Genomic DNA, 19,818 nt, shown 5'->3' on the forward strand with positions numbered 1-19,818 from the left:
CTTCCCCGCCTCTCCCCTGGGTGAACTGTGCCGGGCCGCGCGGCGGGTGCTGGCGCTGGCGCTGGGGACCGCGCGGGCGGCGGCGGGGACCGCGGGTGCACCGCGCAGAGCGGAGTTGGAGCCGCCCGCTTTGCATACGCCGTGGGCGGAGCAGGGGGGGCGGGCCAATGGGCGGCCGCCTGGCGCGACCCCGCGGGGCGCGATCCGCCCCCCTCGCTCGGGCCCCGGCCCCGCGCTGCGCGCTCTTCACTTCTTGGGGGCTTTTTAAAACAGCGCCACTGGGGTCTTCTCCATGCGGCTCGGGCTATGACAGCCTCCGTGCTCCTCCACCCCCGTTGGATCGAGCCCACCGTCATGTTTCTCTACGACAACGGCGGCGGCCTGGTGGCCGACGAGCTCAACAAGAACATGGAAGGGGCGGCGGCGGCGGCAGCGGCGGCCGCGGCGGCGGCGGCGGCCGGGGCCGGGGGCGGGGGCTTCCCCCACCCAGCGGCTGCGGCCGCGGGGGGCAACTTTTCGGTGGCAGCCGCCGCAGCAGCGGCCGCGGCGGCCGCAGCCAACCAATGCCGCAACCTGATGGCGCACCCGGCACCCCTGGCGCCGGGCGCCGCGGCCGCCTACAGTAGCGCGCCGGGGGAGGCGCCCCCGTCGGCTGCCGCTGCCGCTGCTGCCGCCGCCGCGGCTGCCGCAGCCGCCGCCGCCGCGTCGTCCTCGGGAGGGCCGGGTCCGGCGGGTCCCGCAGGCGCCGAGGCCGCCAAGCAATGCAGCCCCTGCTCGGCCGCGGCGCAGACATCGTCGGGGCCGGCGGCGCTGCCCTATGGCTATTTCGGCAGTGGCTATTATCCGTGCGCCCGCATGGGCCCGCACCCCAACGCTATCAAGTCGTGCGCGCAGCCCGCCTCGGCCGCCGCGGCCGCCGCCTTCGCGGACAAGTACATGGATACGGCCGGCCCCGCGGCCGAGGAGTTCAGCTCCCGCGCTAAGGAGTTCGCCTTCTACCACCAGGGCTACGCCACCGGGCCTTACCACCACCACCAGCCAGTGCCTGGCTACCTGGATATGCCGGTGGTGCCGGGGCTCGGGGGCCCCGGCGAGTCTCGCCACGAACCCCTGGGTCTTCCCATGGAAAGCTACCAACCCTGGGCGCTGCCCAACGGCTGGAACGGCCAAATGTACTGCCCCAAAGAGCAGGCGCAGCCTCCCCACCTCTGGAAGTCCACACTGCCCGGTAAATGGCGCCCCCTTTCCAGACCCGGTCTTCACACTCTGCTCCAGCTTCTCCTCCGCTCCCCACTCGGGGTCACTCGGGTGCCCCCTCTTGCTCTTCTTCCTGGCCTGACTTGCCCTAGCGGCATTGCACCCCTGGGAGCCTGACCCCGCCTGGCTGGCGCTGTCCACAGTGGCCTCAGTTGAGCCGGCCCCTGGCCCTTCTTGGGTGAGGGGTGGCTGGGAGGGAGCTTGTGGGGACCCCAGCTAGCTTCCTTCTTCCTCTGCGCCCCGCCCTCCTCAGCCCTTGACAATGACTTAAAGATGAAAATTGACCTGATATTTGGTCGCCAAATTCTTCGTTCTCTTAAAAAAGAAAAAAAGAAAAAAAAAAAAAAAGGTCATTGTAGCAGAATCGAGTGTTGGGCTGCCCGGAGTAGCCAGGCACAAAAGTGTTAGGCCTCTAGGCTAGGCGATCCTGGGAAATCAGGAGAGCTTTGCATGCAGGATAACCCGATTCGGATGGTCACTTGAAGTGTGGGCAACTTCCTTGCAGTGTACAACTAGCCATCTTCCACACAAACCCACCAGACTTTGGCAGAAAGCCGGATTGTACAGCGCGAGTGGCAAAGAACAGCCAGGCGCTGCAAGGCGGGTGGCTCAGATTGAACTGTCGGGGCTCCGGTCTGCTCCCAGTGTAACCTGCCTTCTCCCTTATCTTCCAGACGTGGTCTCCCATCCCTCGGATGCCAGCTCCTATAGGAGAGGAAGAAAGAAACGAGTGCCTTACACCAAGGTGCAATTAAAAGAACTTGAACGGGAATACGCCACGAACAAATTCATTACCAAGGACAAACGCAGGCGGATATCAGCCACGACAAACCTCTCTGAGCGGCAGGTCACAATCTGGTTCCAGAACAGGAGGGTCAAAGAGAAAAAAGTCATCAACAAACTGAAGACCACTAGCTAATGGATTTAAAAACTGGAGCGGAGGGCAACTTGAAGAAATGCTTCAGAACTCGTTGCTTTGCTCATATAATGATAATGATGTTTAATGATAATTGAAGAATTGGAGAGACACTGGGTTTGTTTTTTGTTTGTTTGTTTGTTTTTGTTTTTTGCTCTCCTAGGGAGGAATTTCTTCCTTTTTAATGGAACTTACAACTTTTTGAATACTTTAAGAAATGATAAAGACTACCAGTTCTTCTGCCTACCCTACCAGACCATTAAATGACAAACTCTAGAGTCAAAACATCAACCCCCAGATACGAAATTTCAGATAAGTTACGAGTTTACTAAAATCTTGTAAGTATTTATGTGACTGTTATATTTTAGGATACTATATTAGATGGTAAATAATCTGGAAGTTGGTTCAAAAACCAAGAGGCTGTTGTAAACATCTGCGTGTCCTTCTTAGGTGGGAGTCCCCTTTGCATGTTAAATGCCTGCTCAGGTAAATCTTAGTGAAATTCCTAACATTGTGTGTTCTGGGGAGAAAAGTTTCATGTATAGATTTAGAAGGGAAAAGAGAAGGTACTGAAAAAATGATCTCGAACTACTTACTATGACGGGAGGGAGAAAAGACAGCTCTTCAGAAGATCATTGGATAGTAAATACGGCAAGTTAAACCATTAAGGCTACAAGAGAGCCCTATAATGCTAATGCATTTCTGACAGTAATTTCCAATTGCTTATAAGAAGTATATTTGTGTCATTTGGAGTACCCCAAGATCAGAGATCTTCTAAGGGATTGGGTATCTTTTAAAAATTTTAAATCACCAGATAATGTGCAGGATTCACTTTAATGTGAAATCTTTCATTTTAACATGCTGGGCTTTGGTTTGAAAATGCAGTTGTTTTTAAATTTTAAATTGACATTTCCTAATGTTTTTTAGACACTGTACTGGAGAATTTATTTTCCTTTTTTTTTTAAAAAAAAAGAACTCAAAGTGGAAATCAATTTCCTTGAAATATTTAATGTCCACATTCTATGATTTGATCTTTCAGGAGATTACTGCTTTGCCTTGTTTATTGTGATAGGAGACTGCATTAGAAAGTTTAGGGATTCATCTTCACAGCACACTTTAAATCAAGCAATTATTTCAACTCACACATTTGTTTTGTTCATATTCACCTTAAAATGCTATTTTGTAAATAAAGACATTCAGCACACTGTGAAATGTATTTGTGCACTTGCTTTTAAAATATTTCCACTAAACACAAAAATATTAGAACTGTAGATAGCGATATAGTATTAATTCTGTTAATAAAATAGTTACCACCATTAAAAGCTGAAGGAAATACTTCTTACTTTCCTATACTCAATGTGCGCCACACAAAAAGAAAAGGATCAGGTTTGTCTTAAACAAATCAAGGACCATTTTTCTCTATTATTATTAGTTGCTTTTTTAAAGAAAAAAAAATTTATTTTTTAAGAAAAGAGAGAAAATCCATCATAAGTAAAATCATTAAAAAATAATGCTTCAAGGAGATGAAAGCATCAGGTATTTTGCAAAGGAGAGAAAAGAAAGGAGGAAGAGATAGGATAAATTCCCAGGCTCCCCTGTGGAAAATGAAAACCAGTTGTTTAGTATGAGCAGTGCCTAGGCTGTTGTATTTTAAAATCTGCTGTTGGGTTGTCATGTATCTGAAAGGGCATGTTTTGATATTTGTTGAAATGACAGGACTAGGAAAGGCCTTAAACCTTGACCTTGAAAAAAAAAGACAATTTGTGACCTTGACTTTTGACAGCTCATGAATTGGCCTCTGCTGGATTAGTAGATCAAGGGCGCCACCTCGTGTTGACAAGCCTCCTTGTAATTCTTCAGCTTCAAGGGACTCTAAAGCTCTTACCTCCTTGACTTGCATTAGAAAATTAATACTGGTTTCTTAGGCTCCACATGGAGAAAATTTGAAAATATGTAAATTATACACATGCTTGTATATTTGTGGATATATCATATATGTTTATACATGTATAAATTTTCATAGCTTGTGTGTGCTTGTATATATAACTGTAGAATTTGTACAGGTATAGTGTCATTAATTGATAACTGACAACATTATAATTTAAGGTGATTTCTAAAGTTGAGGTACAAAATGTACTTTACATCATGAAAATTTGTTCCTTTTCTTTAATGGCCAAGTTTAATTTGTTCTTACAGCAGCTCGCTCTGCATCTGATTTCTGCAGATCTGCTTTAAAGCTGTACAATTTTGGTATAGTCTAAGAGATGTTCTTAAATAACCATTCCTTCCTAGCTCTCACCCTCCTTGGTGGTCTACCACCTTAATTAGAGCTATAAGGAATCTGTATGGTGAATATAATGTTTCAAATAGCTTCCTAACTCTAAAGTCCTAGAGTTACACTTAAAATCAAAGAACTCCATTTCTTGAGAGCTCAATAAGGAAAACTTAAATATCTCATATCTATAAAGTGACCATAATGTGGATGTAGAAGGAGAGTTATCCTGGATAATTTCAGAGCCAAGTGCTGCTCCAGGGGGGTGTGCAATCTAATATTGATGCTTTTGAATCTTCCAGTTGATTTGTGGGAGAAATAAATATGTTTAATACTAACAATCACCATCAAAACTGTAATAAAAATAAGTATTATATCTAGTGTTTATTGACCCCTAACAATACATTACGTGATGTGTTCAGAGTCATAAATAATGCATCTGTATGTTTATGTATTTAATATACACATGAAATAACTTTTTGTCAAATCCATGCTCTGCATACATGTATTAAAATGTTGATGGAACCTATAGCTTTGGGATGCAAAATTTTCAGACACAAATTAATTGGATCTTATTGTTAGAAGAACGTAATAATATGTAGAAGAACTGGATTTGTCATTTGTTGGAAAATAATATTGGTTGGTTTAAACATGGTTGATGGAAACTTTGCCTGAAGACTGAAACCTTCATAAATGAAGAATGATGGAAATAAAGCGATTTCAAAAAGCAAAAAAAAAAAAAGTATTCGTGAAACATACATATCAAATGGTCTTCTGAAATGCAATCGTATTTTGCTGCCCTGAAAAATTTTACTCCACTTGTGAAAACAAAAGACTATTGCTTCAGATCTACTTTTTTACATCTTGTTCCACAACTCCATGTCTAAATGAACTACCATCAAGCAAAGTAATGATCTTCTCCCAAAATGTTTAAAGTGGTGGAAAATCCCCTCAAATCTGGATCACACAGTGTGTTTAAGAACTGCTCCTAAGGGAACTCTTCTGTTGGTGGTGGTGGATATATATATATATATGCAATATATATATGCAATATTCTAAGCCTCGGGACCTAGGAATGAGGCCAGCAGCAGCTCTGTCCTGGGAACACCACTTTCACCACAGCAGGAACTCTGGGTAAAGTAGTAACCTTCTTTTTATCTTCTCTCCGGCTTTTGCAATTGTAAGGACAGAAAATATGTCAGTCTCCCCACCCCCCCAACACACACACTGCCCAGTTCTAAAATGGTTGTTGGTAGTGTCAATCTACCCTACCCTAACTTCCTTCTGATTTCAAATGTCTGTGAATCTACCAGATAAGCTGAGGCAGCCATGGATTATGATGGCTCCTTAATGCCTAGCTAGCAATCAGCATGAAAACCTTTAGAACAAAGACAGCCAGGAAGATACCACCCTGGAAAATTCAATGATAATGCCAGACATGGAGCCCAGAGAGTGTTCTTTAAACCTTGATTCAACTATTTTTTTTCTAAAAAGAGAACTCTTCTGGAAAAAAAATATAAATATAGGACTTTAAATATTTTTCAATCTACTCTTAATATTGTCACATTGTTATCTTATGTGGATGACTGTAAAATGTCATTGTGCATTTCACACTATGCATGATTTGCTGAAGCCATTCAATTTAATTTTTCAATGGGGAAGCAAAGGAAGAAATTTTAATGGAAGTGGATCTGTGGCTTAAAGTGGTAGAACGCTAGCCCTGAGCAAAAAAGGAGCTCAGGGACAGCTCCTAGTCCCTGAGTTCAAGTTCCATGGCCAAAAACAAAAATATTTTTTTTTTAAGGAAAGAAAAAAAGGAAAGTATTGTTTTGCTTTTAAGTTCAGCCCAATCAAACTCTTTTCTTGGAGAGTCACTGGAAGGCAGTGAAACCTAGCTAAGGTAATACATGTGTGTGCCTAGTTAACCACGAGATACATACATGCAGATCACACCCTGCTGTTTGTGTTTCATGAGTCGGGTGAAGATGCGGTGTCTCAGTGTGTCACTTGGGGTTTAGGAGCAGAGAGAAGAAAGTAGTCCAGGACTGCGAATCCCCAGACTTGAGGGTTCAGAGGCGCCCTCTGGAATCACAGATCTCTAGGGGAGAGTCGCTAAGGGATTGCTGATTTATGCACATTCCTTTAAAGTTGATCGAATGCGTGTCAGCAGCCCAAGACCTGGAGAATCAGAGAAATGTGTAGCGAGTCGCTCGCCTCCCATTTTTCATAAGCAAAGATGGAGCGTTATCCAAAAGGCCTTGCGCAGATTTATGCCTCGGTTTTAGGACAGGCGCGCTAATTAAGTTTTCATCTGCGTGGCCGCTGGGTAAATAACGGCCTGCTTCCTTTTTAGTGAAAATACCCACTCGATGTTTGTGCATCTACCTAGCACCAATGAATGCCTGAGTGGTGCTTGCTATTTAAAATATAATGTTTAAAGGGAAGAAAATGACTCTAGTGCAGAAAAATTCCTCCGTGAAAGCAGTGCAGAAAAATTCCTCTGTGAAAGCCGACAAGCCGTTGCCACAGTTGATTTCCTTTCTGGTCGGCCCTGCCGCCCGACTCAAGAGCTGGATCTACCAGGCAGAAATAATTAGAACGGGTGTCTGAAATTTTCAAACCTTTGTGAGAGGCGGTGTGTCGGCATGGGCCTCCCCCTTCTGCAAGAGTGAGGACGAGTGACAGAAGCTCTGCTGTGGATTATCAGGGCCTCCTGATGTCGCGCCCCTCGGGGACAGAAGGGCTACCCCAAATCCTAAACGACTCCCCTTGAACCCCCTACTCAAAATGGAGGCTTATAACCTTAGAGCCGGCCTCACGCCGACAGCTGGAAGGCCAGTCAGAGGCCTAAGGCAAGATCGTGACAAAGGCGGAGGTCAAGGCCGTGGAACCCCGAAGTCCAGGACCGCGCTGAGTGGATGCTGGAGGGCCGGGACCCGCGCAGTGAGTCGCCCCAAACTACAAGCTGACGTCACCGCAGGCCGAGCGGGCCTTCGCCGGGCTCCGTAGGCACTATTTGAGGAGCAGCAGCTGATTCGAACGAAGGTTTTGTGCGGGTGCCCCTTCCTCCGCCCCGCCCCTCCCTCCCCAAGAGAATAATCGGGTATTTAATCTCTCCTGGTCTTAATTCTTGGCAGCGTGGAAGGTGGTTTGCAACGGGAAATAAAACTTGACAGGAACATTTTCTCTGAAAGGGGTTTTGAGAAGGGCTGAAAAGAAACCGTGTTTTTCTCTACCAAATACTTCCGCTTTCTGAGCCCGAAGCAGAGTGGCGGGATGAATCCGAAGGAGCCGAGCTCGAGCTGGGCAAGCAGGCCGCTTTGCGCACCCCAGCTGCCCGATCGGGCGCCCCTGGCAGCCGCGTTCTCCACCTGGGCAGGGAACGCAGCCTTGGGCCCGGCTGCGCCCCGCGCCTCTGCAGCGCTAGGCTTGGCTGTAGGCTCTGCGCCCGCCGCCCGCAGCCGAACGCTAGGACCGGCATTCAGGAACTTAGCACCCTCAGGGGCACAGATGGCACCTGAGGTGGTGCCCAGGCGCAGACTGAGGACGGCCGGGGTCAGGACCAAGAGGAGAGGGTCGGGGAGAGGGTCTTAGTTTGCTTGGCTTTAGCTCTGCGCCGTCCAGCCTGGGGGGGTTAGGGACTGGCGTTCACCCGGAGGTGGTGAGGGCGGTTCTGGGGGCTTTGTTTCCCGGCCGCCGGCCTGCGGACACTGCACAAAATGGAAAGGGGGGGCAAGGGGTGAGCAGCGCAGCATGCGTGGATTGTCTGGGCTGCTATTGGGTGGAAGAGGCCGTAGGCAGCCGCATCCCCCTCCCCGTGGCTCAGAGAGCGCTGTCCTCTTGCGCAGTAAAGGTCAAGTCCTCGGCGCCGAGGCTGTCTCCACGGTCAGGGCCGGTCGCAGTAGCCGGTGCAGGAAGGCACAGGACGTACAATTGGCTGCGCCATCATTCGTGATGCAAGCGGGTTCTGGTAGCCTGAGCTCCAGCACTGGAGACAGGATTCTTTCTTGATTTCCATCTTCCTTACTCCCCCAGCCCTCTTGGAAAGGAATCCCCACGGCCAAAGGTGGCCCAGGCCGTGTCCTCATCCCGGAAGATCGGGATCTGCCCCGGCGCAGGAGACATCGGAGCCCCGGAGCCCCGCGGCAGCCTAGCCAGGGCAAGAGGGAGCGCCCAGGAGCCCAGGAGAACAGACGTGGCTGGATCGAAGTTCTGGTCCCGGTAGGAACAAGTGGCCAAGATGGGCCAGAGGCTGGGATAGGGTAACAAAAACCTCATAGGGCCCCTGAGTCCAGACGCTAGCATAGCAGACCTTTGGTGAGAGCCTCGATGCTCTTCTTTTTGCCAAAAAGTGAGGTAAGCTCTGCCAGTGAAAAAACTCCTGGGCCCCAAGAACCTGTCACTGTGTTCTAAGTAAGAGCATAAGAGCTAGCCCCTCAGCCATTGCCTGCAGTAGGTCAGCATCTGGCTCCACAGCGAACAGTTATCTTAAACCTGGTCTGTCACTGAACCTATTGCCCCCGGGTGAACAGGAAAAGACCTGAACATTATTTAAAAGACAGGCAAGCGGGGATGTAAAAAAAAAAAAAAAAAAGAAAAAGAAAAGCTGGGCTTTAACCCTAGAACTTAATGGGCAGGGCTAGGTTGTTAGTGCTATATATAGCAGGATTATCCATGAACAGGTAACATTACAGAACTGTGTGGCAAGCTGAAAGGGTATTGGGTAGGGTAGGGTAATGAAATAGGGTATGGCTGGATGGGGCAAAGCTTCTCAAGCTTGGAATCTGAGCTTCCACCTGCACTGAGTAGAAAATGAAGTTGCCCCAAGAGGCATTTGTAGCTTGGGGAACAAGAGTGTCTTTTAAACCTTAGTTCCAGGGCCTAGGAATTGAGACCAAGGACCAGAGCCAATCTTCTGATTGGACAGCCCTCTTGATTTTTATTGCTGACACACCCAGCCTGGGCAGAAGCTGCTGGGGGAAATGGAAGGCAGACACTGAAAACTTGGGCTTTACCCTGCAAACTTCCCCCACCCTACTTGTTCCCATTCAGTGGGGCAGGGGACTAAAATAAACCTTATCTAATGACTCAGCAACAGTAAAAATAAAAATAGCTCTCCTCAAAGAAAGACACCCTCCATTCTTCCATTAGTTTGAGACTCACTAAATGGATAATCAAATTGCCTGGGCAATTGAGCCCTTTGGCTGAGCCCTGTGCCTACGATGTCCCAGTGTCCAGTGGAAGACTATGGACTTTTTCCAGATGTTTACAGACATTAGTAGATGACTGAACCTGCTAGTCAGACCAAGAATTAACCATGAGGTCAAGTTCAAGGCATTACCTGTCCTCATGCTTAGGGCAGAGTCAGTGGCTTGACAAAAGGACACCTGGTAGTGATAGAGATTATCCTGAAATTTTTATCAAAGCAAAATATGGTCAAGAGGATGTGAACTGCTAAGACCAAATATCACCCTGAGAACAAATATGGAAAGATTCCAACAATCCATCGCCCTAACTCAGCATGAAGGGAGAGGTGCCCCCCCCAAGGGCACCTCCAATTTGAAAAGAGGGATTCCTCAAGTGAAGAGCTGGCCTCTACCCCTGGGCCATTTCCATCCTTGTCCTCCCAGCCAATTCTTCCATCTGTGTGTATTGTGGTCACTAAGGTAGCAATAGTCTTCTCTTTGATGCAGTATTTGGGAAAGCAAGTGCTAATGCTAGCAATAAGAGGCAAAATGTTAGAGATGCCTAAGGACTTCGCTGAGCAATGCTGTGAATGAGATTTTGTCTGTTAAGTGGGTCAACCCTATCTTAGGCCAGCTACTGCTAAGTTGCCTAGCTTAGAAAATAGGAGCTGAATCATCAGAAGAGGAAAAGGTATGGGGGTGGGGAGGAGGGGAGACAGAGACACAGAGAGAAAGCATGTGAAAGACCCAGTTTATGGGATTGACGGAGGCCCAACTCGGAGAAGAGTCAGAAACTTAATAGACCCCTTTCTCTATGCCTGGTCCTAGGCATTCTCAACCCCTGTTCAATCTAGGAAAGACATCAGAAGAGGCCTGGGAATGGGAGGCAAAGTGGAAAGGGGCAAGAGGGAAGAAGAGCTAGCAAGAGCTAAGAAGAGCTAGCAAGAGCTGAACCCTGACTGGGACTGCACGCACATGAGAAGAAACAATCATTGATCAGTTGGAGCAGCTTAGTTTAGCATTCATAGTATGGGCCACACGCTGAGTTTCCAAAGGGCTTCAAACACTGGCACTGGGAGCTTCAGATTCCCAGGTTTGGGGGGCCAGAAGCAGCTGTTGCCTTCAGAACCAGGAAAGCCTAGAATCTGGGGGTACTCCCCACTCCTCTCCTACTCTATGCTCCTGTGCAGTGATGGTCCTTTTCACAAATGCCCCTTGAATGTATTGGCAACGCCTTTGGCACTGTACTCTCAGTGACCAGGCCCCGCACTGCACTCTGAGGCCACCCAGCCTAGGCATCGCCTGCAGGCGCCCTCCCACCACTGTGCAGACGTCTCCAACTGCAAGAAGAAGCGGATTCGGCACCGGGGCCTGGACTCACTTTATTCTGATATTCTGGAAGGCAGGCTAGAGTGCAGGATGCACTGGATCATCACGCAGGCCAGGGCGCACTCTCTGGGCCTGCGAGGTGTTCTGCATCTCCCACCCCTCCACCCAACCCTTAAGGCCAAATCAGATTAAAGCTAGGGATTGCTTGGGCTCTTTTCCTGACCAAATCTCCTTGTTAGCCGTTTCCGCCTGGTCAGGCTAACCCAGGGCGACCGCTTTCTCTCCCGGTGGCCACCTGGAAACACTGCACTTGGGAGCCCCGGGCTGCGCCCTGCGGACGCCCGCCGAGACCTTGAAGTTCGGAAAAACAAGAAGAGATTGAACCGGCTCCCTCCCTTCTTTACAGACACACGCACCGTCAGGCCGCCGCCACTTCCTGCCTTTGTTTTTCTTCCTCCAAACATTTTTGGCCTCTTGCATTAGCCGCCGCCGTGGGGCTCCGGGTTGACGATTAAAGGAATATACGCTGAGGAGTGTTTTCTGGAGATGGCCCCACGCTGGGGAGCTCTTGAGAAAGAACAGCTTTTGGCAAACCAGGGCGACGCCAGGGCAATGTCACAGCTTTGCCCGCCGCGCGGCGTCTTCAAGAAATGGAACTCGGACTTGGCCTTCCGGGGTGGCCTTGGCCCCGGTGGAGTCTTTTCTAGAGCCTAGTGGGTTGAAAGCAGCTTTGGGCCTCCTGCAAAGTTGAGACAATTTGGTTAAGAGCAAAGTCAAAAGCAAGGATCCGCAGCTCTACCACCTTTTGCTGCCCCCTCCCCACCCCCCTGCTCCAAGATTTGGCCGGAACCTAAGAGCAGCGCTTACCCCTTCCACCCAGCGGCTTATCTGGAGAGAGTCAGGCCACCAGTATATTCTAGGCAAGTGGGCGCAGGAGCCGGCAAACTGGTGACACTGATAGATAAGGGATCTGAGAACCCGGTCTCCTAGTTCTTGCTGGGGAACTAAAAGTATTCGGCAGCTCTGGGCGTTTTCCCTTCCGCTGGCATCAAAAAGCCTTTTCCTCATCCATCTTCACGGCAGCACCCCCACATACCCTCTTCCAGGCTGCAGGTCCCTGTGGGCACCCGGCTCTGGTACAGCCTGTGGAATTACTCTGCCAACCTCTCCTGGAGTGCCTTCTTCTGCCCCTGCCTTTCCTCGCTAGGGAATTTGCCTAGCTCCTGCAGACACCCATGGGATCTGCGCTTGTCGGCGGCTTGGCCTTCAAGGAGAACATAAGAGGCAATGGGGATGAAGAACACCACACGACCTCATACAGACTTTTCTGCAGGGACCCCTTCCTCCCTGGCACCAGGGGAAGCCGATCCAATTAAGAGAAGGGCTGTGTGCGGCTAGGGGAGGTGGTCTGGCATCCCCGCCGGCGGCCACTTAGGGCCCCTCTGCACAGGCACAAGCTGAAGTTGACTGCCAAAACTGCTATAAAACCACAGGTCTGTCTAGAACTGTTTTCGGTTCTCTAGACGCCCCCGGGTTCAATTATGGTCTTAAAAGCCCTAATACAAGTGCAAGAATTTGTTTGCCTTCACCCAGGGGCGGGGCGAGCCCTGCAATGGTGGCGCCTTTGTTATGGCAAAGTCACTGAAACCCTCGTCGCATTCCTTTTGTTAGAGGGTAAGGGTGGTGAGGACTGGGTGGGCTGCTGGGAGACAGTTTGAGATAGCCAGAAACAGGGTGAAGAACTGCTTAAATACTATGGCTTGCAGTCTCTCCTCCACGCTTATATTCTGTCTCCAAGAAAGAGATACTGTGGAGAAATAAATATTTTGCCTTGTTAGTCGCCGCTGGAAATCAAAGTGTTTCACTGCAGGACAATCCTGTCGTTGTGATTCCCAGCTTTAGGGGTCTTTTCTTCAACAACCTTTCCACCCACTGGACCTTCAGATGCAAGCCACTGCTGCCCTCTATGCAAGCCACAATGGACAAATATGTCAAGCTGAAGATGCACAAATAATTTTTCAAGTTCAGCTCTCAGGGATTCAAGGGGCACGAAAGTTCTTGCAGCAAATCCTGAATAAAGAGTTCATTAAACCAATGTGTCTGAGTAGCTTGATTTGTGATAAGCAACCCTTGTAAAAGGGGGGGCACATAAACATTAATGCTAATAAATTAGTTTACTTCAGTATATAGTAATTACTTAATATTGATATTTACAGTGGGTATTCAAATAGAATGGTGGGTTATTATTTGGAGAAATGCATAATGAGAATATTTCTTTTTCCAGTGCCATGATTAAATTTGTTATTGAGTCAGTTATGGTCAGCTCAGCAATAAATAAATGAATTGATGTTGACACTTAAATACCAAAGATCTTAGAGTTTATTCTCTAAATCTCCCCAAGATATGTAAATACTTTGGGCTATTTCCTGGATGGGGGAAGGGAAATGGACTTCTCTCTTTCTTTTTTATTTTCCTTCTGTGACATCCTAGCACCTTCTAAGAAGAGAGTTGTGGGGAGGCCTCAGGTCTGGGCTCCCTTCTTGCTTCTGGCCTTGCCTAGCTGCTCGGTGCTTCGTGCTCTCTCCCTCCTTTCTTCCCCCGCAAATATAGCTCTTTAATTGTGCAGAATGGTGAGATTTACTTTGTTCATTTCTCTCTGTTTCTCCTTTCAAGAAAGATAGGTTCATCTTAGCAGCCATGGCTGCCTACTCTAGCGCAAACCTGGGCTTCACAAGGCATCCCAGTTGCCCAAAGTGTGGGGAGTTGAGGAAGCACCCCTTTTTTTTCCTCTGGCTCCTCCTGTGGAAGGAGTAGCAAGAAAGATGGGAGCTATGTGGATTTCTGCCTTGTTCATCCCTTGCTTTCACTCTCGGGCTTTGCAAGGAAGCCGGTCACCCCCTTTCCTAGCCAGAGCTGTCTGACCATCACCACTTCCTTATCGCCATCCTCCATTTCCCACCCTAGAATCCTGAAACTCTGCAAGCCGCCTGGCAGGGTCCCCCGAGGGTGCCGCATACCCAGGAAAAGGCTCCTCGGATGTCAGCTCCTCTAAAACAGCCCAGGGCTTGCCTCAGTTGTATGGTTTCCCGGATCCTCAGCTCCTGAAGACCAGGCAGGCCAGCTGACCGGTGAGCCAGAGGCGCGGCAGGCGTGCCTCTGGCTCTGTGGAGTCACTCGAACCCCTGCAGGCAGCGGGGAGAAAGGGGTTCTCCAAGGGCAGGGAGTGGGATGAGGAGGCAAGATGGAAGGAGGAAAGGAAAATGGATCCCGGGTGAGACGAAGGCCCTTCCGGACCCCGAGGATTATTGACAAACCGCGGGGGGAAGCCGCCCAAGCTATCGGCGGCTTAGGGACGGAAGGCACTAAAGCGCTTCGGAAGTGACCATGAATGCGAGCGTGTAATCGAGTCACCGTGCAAATCGGATAAAGCACGGGACCGGCACATCCACAGTTGCGAACCCTGGCCCCAAATGGGGTCCGACTCAGTGTCTGAGGTGCTTCCCAGATCAAACCTGTGGGAGGGGGGCTGCAGAGAAGAAGGAGGTGCGAATGCTAGCCCGCCGGAGAACCGACTCTGAGAAAACGACCACTCCATTCTGGGCTTCCACCTGGCCAGCCCCCCCCCCCCACCAGCCCACAGCATCTCTCACCCCTTGGGAGAACGGGGTGGGGGGGGGCATCGGGAATTGATCTCTCTCACCGCCCTCGGCGCATTGGAGGGCCAGGACTGTGCCGGCTAGCCAAAGCGAGCAGCCTGCGGGCGCACCCCGGCCTCACCGCGTCGGAGGCCCCCCAGCCAACATGAGTTACACCGGCGATTACGTGCTTTCGGTGAGAACACCGAGTGACGATCTGTTGCTTCCCCTGAGGTGGCTACAAAGAAAGGAAGCCGAGGAGGGAGGGGAGGGGGGAAAAAAGGAAAGGGGGGAAGGAAAAAAAAAAAAGCCCAGACTAGCTTGCAGCTTGTCAATTTCAACATCGGGTCACATGACCAGCACCTCCCTGCTAAGGATGGGGATAGATTTCCACGTCAGCTTACGTCTCCAAATTTCTACTTCACGGATCCGCTTCAAAGAGGCAGCTGCAGTGGAGAATCATGTTAAGCTCGGCTACTGCGGAGAGCCCAAGGTAGCCCAATGATGGATTTTGATGAGCGTGGTCCCTGCTCCTCTAACATGTATTTGCCAAGTTGTACTTACTACGTCTCGGGTCCAGATTTCTCCAGCCTCCCTTCTTTTTTGCCCCAGACCCCGTCTTCGCGCCCAATGACATACTCCTACTCCTCCAACCTGCCCCAGGTCCAACCCGTGCGCGAAGTGACCTTCAGAGAGTACGCCATTGAGCCCGCCACTAAATGGCACCCCCGCGGCAATCTGGCTCACTGCTACTCCGCGGAGGAGCTCGTGCACAGAGACTGCCTGCAGGCGCCCAGCGCGGCCGGCGTGCCTGGCGACGTGCTGGCCAAGAGCTCGGCCAACGTCTACCACCACCCCACCCCCGCCGTCTCCTCCAATTTCTATAGCACGGTGGGTAGGAACGGCGTCCTGCCGCAGGCTTTCGACCAGTTTTTCGAGACGGCCTACGGCACCCCGGAAAACCTCGCCTCCTCCGACTACCCCGGGGACAAGAGCGCCGAGAAAGGGCCCCCAGCGGCCACGGCGACCTCCGCGGCGGCGGCGGCGGCGGCGGCGGCGGGCGCGCCGGCAACTTCAAGTTCGGACGGCGGTGGCGGCGGCGGCGGCGGCGGCGGCGGCGGCGGCGGCGGCTGCCGGGAGGCGGCGGCGGCGGCGGAGGAGAAGGAGCGGCGGCGGCGCCCCGAGAGCAGTAGCAGCCCCGAGTCGTCTTCCGGCCACACTGAGGACAAGGCCGGCGGCTCCAGTACGTATAAAGGCAGCGCGCCCTGCGCTTTATGAAAGGGGAGTTGGAAATCTAGCCCAGCACCGCTGTTAAATTTTTATATGCTGTTTTATAAGCATATAAGGTTTATGAAGGGCCTTTAGGTTTTCCCCAACAAAACTTTGTTATAAAAGGCGGGATCACGTGGCGAGTGCTGAAATTGGCCGTGAAATACCCACCGGCCAAAGCATGCCTGCAAAGAAAAAAAAAAAAAAAAAAGAAAGAAAACACGACTCTTTCCCCCCCTTCCCTTTTTCCCCCCTTTCTCAGCTCCCAAATCCGACAGCTCGATCCCGCTCGGGGCCAGCTCCAGGCTGGGGAGCCGGAGGTGGGCGCCTGTAAATTCCCCCTACAAGGGCTTCAGGAGCCTTTGATAGCGAGGTAATCCGGAGATTTTTATAAAAGCCATGTGTTGCGCAGGGGACTCCAGTCCCCGGCTGGGATTCAAAGGCATCGCAGTTTAACGATGGCGCTAGGAGCGCATTTCACAGATAAAGTAGCCCGCTTAGCCCGAGCAATATATTAAAAGAAACAAATTAACCTAAAGTTGGCCTTTTTGTCCAAAGGAAGCCATTTTCCTCTCGCGCAGTGGCAATTACGTGCTGCCTTCTGTCCAACTCATGTTAGTCACAATTGTTATTAAATCTGTCAAACGCAATTTTTTTGGTCGTGTGGGTTTTTTTTTTTTCTTTAAAGGGGGAGCAAGTAGATCTTGTCTGTGGCTTCAGGAAGTCACTCTGTCCCCCGCCCTGCTAAAACAGCACCCCAGCCCTGCCGAGGGTTCCCCTTGGCAGTGTGGTGGCAGGGCTGGGGGCTTCGCCTGACACCTCCCAGGCTGGTGGGGAAGATGGTGGGGAGGCCATTCCTGAGGCTGGGGCTGATGAGTCTGACAAAGACCCTGCAGCCGCCCCAAAAGTTAACAAGATCAGAATCCCAGTCACTACAAAAAAGCTTGGGACCTGGACCCCTTTACTGCTTCGGCAACAGGCGGCCCAGGTGCTGAAGGTGAAATGTCGGTAGGCGGCTGTTTGTTTAGTCTGGCAGGGCCAGAGGCAGCCAGCAAACCCCCATTCGGCTGCTTTCAAAGCGGTTTAGGCAGAGCAAACTCGCCTGTTGCTACAAGGAGCCTTCCTTCCTTTCTGCTCGGGGGGCAGCCAGAGCACCTTCCCCCGGGGCCTATCTGAGGAGCTGGATTTTATTTGAGGCAGAGCTCCGACAGCAGCTTGTCCCCAGCTCGCAGGAGGAGTCTAAGGGCAGGGGACTAGAGGGGCCCTAAAGAAGCTTAGTGGGGCCTCCACTAGCTGTGGCTAGCCTTTTTCCTCAACTTAGGTTTGTTGTTTTTTGGGGGGAAGGGGGTGGCTTGCAGCTCCCATGCTTGGCTCACCCCTTGTCTTTCTCCCTCCATAGGTGGCCAACGCACCCGAAAAAAGCGCTGTCCCTACACCAAATACCAAATCCGCGAGCTGGAGCGGGAATTCTTTTTTAGTGTCTACATTAACAAAGAGAAACGCCTGCAACTGTCCCGTATGCTCAACCTCACCGACCGTCAAGTCAAAATCTGGTTTCAGAACAGAAGGATGAAGGAAAAAAAAATTAACAGGGACCGTTTACAGTACTACTCAGCTAACCCACTCCTCTAAGGCTCTCGTGGGCTGGAATTGGGTGGGGGGCTTCATATATGGAAGATAATATGCAGATTTTGCCCTTGACAAGGTCAAGCCACATGGTGACTTTTGAAAAAAGAGGTGTACAAGACAGAGGAGGCTGCACGGAGATAATGCAACAAGAGGAGGGAGGATGGGACTCATGGTTAAGATCTCAATGGTTGATTGCTATTAATAATTGGATTCGGAGAGTTGTGCATCAACTAGAATGAATGGTTGGGACCCCTGCTGGCTCACTCTGAGAGCCTGCAGACTATTCAGAGGCTGGGTGTGGTCTCCGCTGGGGGACTGGGCCCCCTGCCAAGACCCCCTGGGGTCTACTTTCCCAAGACCCTCCACACAGAGCCTGCCTACCCTTAGGACTCCAAAGTCAAGAAGCCATGTCCTCTCCAAGCTCCACTGCACTTGGGGACAGGACCAGGAGAAGAGGGGAGCACTTCTAGATGCGGAAAAAGGGGTTGCTTTCCAAAGGCAATGTGAAAGGCAGCTGGACCAAGAGGTGACCGGCAGGTGAGAACAGGCTTCAGGGAAGAGAAATCTACTTCCCAGGTGGCAATGATGTTTTCCCCTCCTAGCTACTCACCTCATAGTACCATCCTAAGCCCCTAGCGACCACCTCCTAGAGCCCACCTGGATTTTCTTCCTCCCAAATGAGGAGTCTTCATTCCAGTTTGCCACTGAGGCCCAGAGCCTGGTCCAAGAGCTGCAGGTTTCCCCTGAGGTGGAAGACTGAAAAATCCAGAGGCTGTGCCTGGGCGGCTGGCCTCAATCTCTGCAGGAAATGCCTGTGGAGTGTGGCCGTTTGGTGAAGTCTCCACCACATTTAATGAAACTTGGATTTTCTCAGAGTCAGGCAGCATAGCTGTGGGCCTGGCCAGTGGGTCCATGACTATGGCTACAGGGGGCTGGAGTCCCCCACAATCCCCAGTTCCGGTGCCGAACTCTGCCCTCATTGGCTCAGAACTAGGCTTGGAAGCTTCTGGTGACCTTCCAAGACCTTGAGAGTGATTTGGAATTATTTTAAAAGATAAATATTATATTATATATATATTTCCCTGAAGGAACCAAAGTGAATTTTAAAAGATGCAATGTAGAGGGGGCGCAGAGAAAGGATGATGAAAATATTTAAAGGCTCTATCTGTTTACAGTGTTCCACGGTTAAACTCGCTCACTGCTAAGAATATTTGAATGTACGCTTCATACAGGGATGGTGTTCAAATGACTTGTAAATAAAGGAACCATAACCTAATTTGTTTCAATACTTTTGTTTGCCATTATTTGATTTCTTCTGGGTTTTGGAAAGCAGTGCAGCCCATCAGGACCTGGGAAACAGGCGCCCTCCCTTTGAATCTGTTCTGCCTCCCAATGTTAAGGAATGTCTGCTGTCTCTGTAATGGGAGTGTTGGCTGGTTCTCGGACATTACCCACCATATACATTGCAGGATGCACTCAGACAACAAGACACAAGGAAAATAAAGACGGAAGAAACTTGAGTGATGGGTTGTGGTGTGACATTCCTCTCCCTGTTCTTCTTTTACTGCCAAATGTCTCCCCTCCTTTGACATCCTTTTACTGGCAAAGGGGCAAGTTACCACCTCCATTCCCTTTCCAGAGAATGAGAAGGTGACTGAATTAGGATTTGGATACAGTAGGAGCCAAGCTTAGGAAACCAAGGTGGTTGGCCTTGTCCTTGTGGAAAGTAGGGTCCTAGGAATGAGTTATCTCAGGCCCTAAGGGAGACAACTTCACCTCAGCCCTAGAGAAATTCTTAGGCCTGGACTGGCCAGTGGGTCCTACCCTCCCTCGGCTATACTTGCTCTCATCAGGACTGGAGGCTGGAGTAAAACCCCTCTGTACTTCCCTGCTGATCCCTTTAACAGGAGAGAGGTCAGTCTGGGCTCCAAGGCAGAGCAGACTCTCAGGAGCCTTCTTCTTCAGTGAGCTTGCTCTCCAGCTCCCAGCTTCCCTTTGGGAAAAGAAAGATGTTGGGTTTCCTCTTTGTTTGCTGCCTTTGAACTTCTGCCTTAAATTTGGACATCACCCATAACCTTGAGGGGCAAGGCCGAAAGGACAGAGCCTTTTGTTGCCCATCCCACCCTTTCTCCAGCCACCCAGGCTGGGCCAAAGCAACAGAGAGGGTCGCATTTGGAAAGAGGCCCCAGGCTCCAGACTCTACTCTGTTTGTTTGTTTGTGTGTTTGTCTAGCTGGCTCAACAGAGGAAAGTGAGCTGAAAGGGGAGTGAGACAGACCCCCTGAGATGAATGTCTGGGTTGATGGACACACAGAGAGGAACAAGG

General features: G+C 50.4%; 2 protein-coding genes and 1 long non-coding RNA gene across 3 annotated transcripts; 2 read left to right on the forward strand and 1 right to left on the reverse strand.

Annotated features, from left to right (window-relative positions):
• Positions 1-200: 200 nt before the first annotated feature.
• Hoxa13 (homeobox A13) lies at positions 201-2,222 on the forward strand. Its single transcript, XM_048337814.1, has 2 exons — positions 201-1,228; positions 1,932-2,222. The coding sequence occupies exons 1-2, from the start codon at positions 307-309 to the stop codon at positions 2,174-2,176; spliced, it is 1,167 nt and encodes a 388-aa protein (XP_048193771.1). The 5' UTR covers positions 201-306; the 3' UTR covers positions 2,177-2,222.
• An 8,592-nt stretch (positions 2,223-10,814) lies between these two features.
• LOC125346787 lies at positions 10,815-15,239 on the reverse strand. The gene is made up of 3 exons (XR_007210032.1): positions 15,160-15,239; positions 13,978-15,041; positions 10,815-11,699 (listed from the first exon to the last, which is right to left on the reverse strand). It is a non-coding gene; the product is annotated as an uncharacterized LOC125346787 (long non-coding RNA).
• Positions 15,093-19,173, forward strand: Hoxa11 (homeobox A11). Its single transcript, XM_048339625.1, has 2 exons — positions 15,093-15,838; positions 17,264-19,173. The coding sequence occupies exons 1-2, from the start codon at positions 15,097-15,099 to the stop codon at positions 17,494-17,496; spliced, it is 975 nt and encodes a 324-aa protein (XP_048195582.1). The 5' UTR covers positions 15,093-15,096; the 3' UTR covers positions 17,497-19,173.
• Positions 19,174-19,818: the final 645 nt, after the last annotated feature.

Source organism: Perognathus longimembris, chromosome 2, assembly GCF_023159225.1.
Source record: "Perognathus longimembris pacificus isolate PPM17 chromosome 2, ASM2315922v1, whole genome shotgun sequence".
Taxonomy (NCBI): Eukaryota; Metazoa; Chordata; class Mammalia; order Rodentia; family Heteromyidae; genus Perognathus; species Perognathus longimembris.